This window comes from Sinohyriopsis cumingii, unplaced genomic scaffold (genome assembly GCF_028554795.1).
Source record: "Sinohyriopsis cumingii isolate HCF-2022 unplaced genomic scaffold, ASM2855479v2 utg001870l, whole genome shotgun sequence".
Lineage (NCBI taxonomy): Eukaryota > Metazoa > Mollusca > Bivalvia > Unionida > Unionidae > Sinohyriopsis > Sinohyriopsis cumingii.
This window is the reverse complement of record NW_028316076.1, coordinates 640,189-646,314: the sequence shown is the minus strand read 5'-3', so window position 1 is coordinate 646,314 and position 6,126 is coordinate 640,189. Positions and strand designations below refer to the sequence as shown.

Here is a 6,126-nt window from a genome sequence, read left to right as displayed (position 1 = left end):
TATATATATATATATATATATATATATATATCTATGAGAGAGATAGAGAGAGAGAGAGAGAGAGAGAGAGAGAGTTGCCGTGATAATAATTAGAGTTTGTAGGGAATTTCAGCGTATTTCTCCATATCTCTGGAGTTTATACAATAGCTTGGGTTACCTACGTGGAATGTATACAGTGGGGTGTGTGCAGTGCGTGGCGTTTAAATGGAAGAGTGGGTTAAGTGCATAGAGTTCGTACATAACTTTGGGTTAAATACTGCAGTTTATGCATTACAGTGGCTTACGTAGTCACGGAATAAGTCATGACAATAACTTGGTAATGCTTATGAACGATTCTGTGTAATTTATCTACGTTGAAGCGTACAACGCTACTGTGGCAGTGGTTCTTCTAATTGACATCGAATTTCTTTCCAAATGCATCATCTACATATAACTGTACTTCTAAGATTGCTAAAAACTGTCTTTTCTTTGACTGTACATGATAATTTATTCAGGAAAGAATGTCACATACTAATGTGCAAGGCCCATCTAACAATACTGTAATATTAATAACCACATGTAACATGACCAATATACAAAGTTTATTTTAAGGAAGATAATTGGATAAAAAATTCGACTTTTGCTGACTTAATGTTGCTCGAGTAAAGTGAGGAAGGCTTTCCAGTACAAGTTATCAACTCATGAACAAGCAGACATTCGTCAACTAATTTACGTGACTGTTTTTTTATTACATGAAACGCATTTATATACAGTTAAAAGTCAATGATCTGCACATCATTAACGGATGTAACTATCTCTGTGGCAATGGTTATTTTAATTGAATTCAATTTCCTGCGTCATCTACATATAACTGTACTTCTGAGATTGCAAATAACCGTCTTTCGTTTGAGTGGATAAGATACTGTACTTGACGGAAGGATGACATATACTCTCTAAGGCATGTATTATTCTCTCTAGTTCTGCTTTAAGGGTCCATTTCTCACAAGCATACAGGAATATGGAACTGACGAGGGAGAGTGTACACTTGATATTTGACCCAAGTGCAGTGTTTTCTATCCTTCCTAATAGGATACACCATTGCCGATGCTGTAATTGTCTGCGCAATCCTGGAAAGTACTTTAGGTATTGAATGTTCAAAAGAGTCTGCTTCGTCTAGATACTTGAAGCTTGTCACGGTGTCCATCTTATGTCTATTTACTCTTATTTCCTTTTTGGATGCCACTCGGGTTTTTGTCAATCGCTTGGTCTTTTCAGTATTGATCTCCATCCCATACCTTGGCGATTCTTGCTTGAGACGGTTCACTAAAGTATCCAGTTTTTGTTCATCTCCTGCAAAGTCTTCGATATCATCAGAGAAGCGCAGGTTGATGATTTCTCTGCCTCTAACGTTGACACAGAACTCATGGTCTTCCAAGGCTTCGGACATGATCTTTTCCAGGTAGATGTTAAAGAGGTATGGGGTGGAACAAGGCACACCCGTCAGACTCCAACTGGTTATTTGAACCAATCACATATTTTGCCATAGACGAGAACTGCGCTCCATTGTAGCGACTACGATGGATTACATTTCAAATAATACAGTAAAATATTAATTGGCAGAACGAAATTCGCTATCGCGTAACGCTTCAAAGGAAGATCAGCTGATGGACTAAGAACACTTGATACCTATGCCGTTCGTTCCATGCAGCACACAAACATAATACAGGACTTTTAAGACTGAGTTTTTTTAGTGGTCAGTTTGAAATTGCTCAGTAAGGATTTACTGTCACCAGGTTGCAAAAGTGTTCTCCGCGCTACCATGAATAAACTTAAATCATTTTTTTTCTGCTTGATGTATTGAAAATGGGTCAAATTGTGTATTGCTACATGTCAAATTTCAATAGAACACGTAAACAGTTCTTTCTAGGATAACCAAGACATACATTCCATTATTTTTTCAAGCATACACAATGTATAATGCAAGACAGAAACCTCTCCATCCAATAATAAAATATATGATAGAAGAAATAAATTAAATAATATAATTTTGACATGTATTGACAATACAAGGTAATAAATAATACGATTTACGCCTGCGTAAGGACATTTATGGGAGGTGTTTTGGGGTTTACAATATTCCGCCAGATTGTCGTGCGACGCGCTGTAAAGGTCCAATATATTTCAAGTTTTTAATCACGTGTTCGGTTGAACCAATTTCCTTCTGGGGTGCGGACGTATTTTCGTTTACTGTGGAAATTTTTTTTCCCGTTGTTATCGGTTCACGTTGTTAGAATTTCCTCGTTTCCTGGAATGGCGACCACGACGAAACGTCCTCAAAGTTAAGCATCTACTTATATTACCTTGTTTTCAGTCCTCAAATTCTGCTAACCTTTCTTTTGTTATACATTACGTTGCTCTCATACTGGGTCATTCCATTTGTAAAAGATTGCAGCGTTATTTGAACTCAGAAAAATACGATCGATTACGCCCCGATTTTAATATTTGGCGTTATTCTAAAATTTATATGCATGGGGTTGGTAGTAGAATATTCGACACAATTATCAGGGTCAATCTCTCTGTCGTACGCAAAATTAAACCAGAGAACCATAAAACTATATGTAGATAAACTTCCCATTGTCTCTTGTATAAATTCATTTTATTAAAATATGTGCCTAAGAGTTCTTTATCAGTGTATTGTCCTTGTTTCACTGTTAAAATACTTTCGAGCAGGATTAGCAAACGACTCATGCTTGTTTTCTTTCAATTGGTTCCGTACCACTAGCTTGTTTTCCAGATGGTTCCGTACCACTGGATTGCGGTTTTAGCCAGCTGGTTCCGTTCCAATGGATTTTATGTTAGCCCTTTGTTTCCCGGTTGGTTTCGCACCGCTGAATTTTATTATTACAAGTCGATTCCGTATTACTGGCACGTATGTTTACCAGTTGTTTCCGTACGTTTTACCTTTGTTACGATTTTCATGCTTGACGTACTTTGGTCCCGCACCTCACTACTTGACACTTGATTAGTCATTTATGCTTTCTTCTTCCACCACTTCGCTCCAGGTTAATGGGCTATGTCTTGCCCAGCTCGTTTAGGCCCACTGACCTGTAATTGTTCTGTTGCTTCTGGTTTTATGTTGCATTCCGCACTTCCAAATTTTCAGAAAGATCAAATTTTGTTTGGTTTTCCAATTTCTTTCTTACTGCTACCAAGGTCGTGCTTCAGTGATGTTCATAGTATTACAATAAATGGTTATGCATTTGCAACGATTGCTTTGTAGTAATAACACTGAAATTTATGTAATTGTTAACTTTTTGTGTCATTTCTTACAGAATGCCCCCTACAAAGGAAGCTGCGGCGTCGTCGCAAATGTCAGTGAAGACAGCCACGCCATCAAGGTCCAACATCCAAGAGGCGGTGAAGAGGCCCAGAAAGAATGCATCATTGTCACCACCAACGGCCGCCAACCCTGAAGGGGCTCGGATGGATCCCCATCTTCTTAATGTATTAACCCAAGAGCTCTTCGAGAGGCTCACCACTCAAATGACACAGGAGATCCATAACAAATTTGATCAGCTAGTAGCTAAGCTCAGGCCTTCCACGGAAAATAGTCCACAACTGGGTTTCAACTTTAACCCTCCGTAGCAGCGGACAGCACATCAGCAGCATCCATGGTCTTCCGCGCCATTGTGGAAACCACGGCTTCACTTACAGGTACAGCTGTGGGTGCATGTAACGTTGAACAATTCGTTTATGCCTCCCGGGACTTCACAATCACAATTTGTAAACTCGTCGATCACACCATCCACTCTAATCCCTGATAAAGTTAATGCAAACATATGGGTGGGCTCATACGTTGATTTTCTACCCTCCTGAGTATCTCGCAGGATGCGGGTTACAAATTTCAGTTAGGTATGCACAGTACTGGTCCTGAACATAGCATTGTCCCAAAAATAAGGAACGTCCAACTCCCAATAGGACAGTGGATTGTTGTTTGGAGCAAGTTCACCAGTGTCCTATGTGAAAAATATTCCCTGGTTAGTATTTCTCTGCCCCACACATAGAAACTGTCCTTAAACTTGAGGAGATACGCACTGATTGGAGATACTATGATGAAAACTTTAGATATTTGGTTGCAAAAGGGGGAAGCTAAATTGGGTAACACGCATCTAGAACTCTACATGAAGGCTGTGATAGGGTCAGGTCATAACAACTACGCAAAAACCAATTGCTCACAAATTAAAAACATAAAGTATCGTAAGGGAGTTTGTTTTTGTTACCACAAAGGCGGTCTCTGTTCATCAGGATTTTCATGCAATTTTCAGCACAAGTGCTTCAGTTGTTTAGGGGACACGCATTCATTCGCTGTTCCAAACCAATTTCTGAGCACTTTAAGGTACTTCCTCAATACAGCCAGCAAACGCAGCGACCTAACAACCAGCTTTTTCGTTTCCAAAGATCCTAGCAACCTCGATCGACTAACCCAAACAACAAGAAACCTGTCGGAAAATAGTGCTGATCCTTTGCCTACCCGGTCAAAATTGACCGCTTGCAACATTAGCTCCACGATTTTGATTGTACCACAAAAGAATACCTGCTTTTAGGTTTTCAAATGGGTTTTGATGTGGATTTAAGGGGCCATTGCAAACACACGTATGTAATTATCTGAAATCAGCTCAAACTATTGCCCAAATTACTCACGAAAAGATGAAAAAGGAATTGGCAGCCGGTCGATTTGCAGGGCCTTTTCGTGCAAAACCATTTCCCAATTTTCACATTTCGCCCCTGGGCCTAGTCGAAAAGAAAATTCCTGGGTCTTTCAGACTATTAATCACCTTTCCTTCCCATCGGGCGATTCGGTTAACGGTGGAATTCCAACTCAACAATCAGGAGTACGTTATGAAGGCATAGATAATGCAATCACATGTATAAAACCGCTGCGTAGGGGGTGTTTTATGGTAAAAACAGACAAATCATTTGTTTTCTGCATTCTTCCTATTTGTCCCATGCAATATCATTGTTTTAGCTTTTTCTGGCGGAATATGTACTATTTTGACAAATGCTTACCAATGGCTTGTAGTTCCAGTTGCTAGATATTTGAGACCTTTATCAAATGTCTTCAATGTATAGCGAAAACAAAGTTATGTATAACACACATGACACATATTTCGGACAATTTCTTGATACTGGATGCAACTGGTGTCCAATGCCAGCATAAGCTCGATCGATTCCTGACTGTATGTGCCGACATTGGCGTTCCTTTGACTGCGGACGAAAGATTTGCACCGTCAACAACCATGTACCTCGGATACGAATTCGATTCCGTACGAATTGAGGTTCGCCTTCACATCGACAAACTAGAAAAATGCAATGATCTCATACATCTATATCTTGCTCGAAACAAAGCTCTCAAGGAGTTGCAATCCATCATAGGTACTCTTAATTTTGCTTGCGCAGTAGTTTTGCCGGGAGGAGCTTTTATTAGGCGACTAATCAACTTGACAATTGGCATCTCAAAACCACATCACCACATTAGACTAACAAAAGAAGTAAAAGAAGATTTAAGAGCCTGGCAAAATTTGTTAAGCGCTTTTAACGGTAGATGTTTATTCCTACCTGATATTTGGCTGACTTCCGACACTTTGGACTTTTACACAGATGCGTCTGCCTCAGTCGGATACGGTGCTCTCCTAGGCACACACTATTTCTGTGGCATTTGGGATAAGATATGGGCATATCAAAATATAATGCTTCTAGAATTCTACCCCTTTGTTCTGCCAGTTGAGGTCTGGGGAGAAAACTTATCAAATAAATCTATCTGTCTCCACTCTGACAATCAAGCCTTAGTTGAAGTCATGAACCAGCAATCCTCTAAGGACACAAAAATCATGCATTTCATTCGCAAATTTGTACTATCCTGCCTTAAATTAAATATCTTGTTCAGGGCAAAACACACACCGGGTATACGTAACAGACTCGCCGATGCTCTTTGTCGCCAACAGGTTTCGAGAGTAGTAAAGTGGGTCACCCTAGGGCAATGGGACTTAGCATTAAAAAAAGCCCTGGGTCACTCTAGGGACAATGGAAATTTAACATGGAGAAAAATCGTGGGTCACTCTAGGGACAATGGGAATTTAACATAGAGTT

At 39.7% G+C, this 6,126-nt stretch overlaps 1 protein-coding gene across 1 annotated transcript; it reads right to left on the bottom strand.

Moving 5' to 3' along the window:
• Window positions 1–979: 979 nt before the first annotated feature.
• On the bottom strand, window positions 980–1,426 carry LOC149771398 (uncharacterized). The gene has a single exon (XM_089948502.1). It carries the CDS (start codon window positions 1,424–1,426, stop codon window positions 980–982), a length of 447 nt encoding a protein of 148 aa, XP_089804628.1.
• Window positions 1,427–6,126: the final 4,700 nt, after the last annotated feature.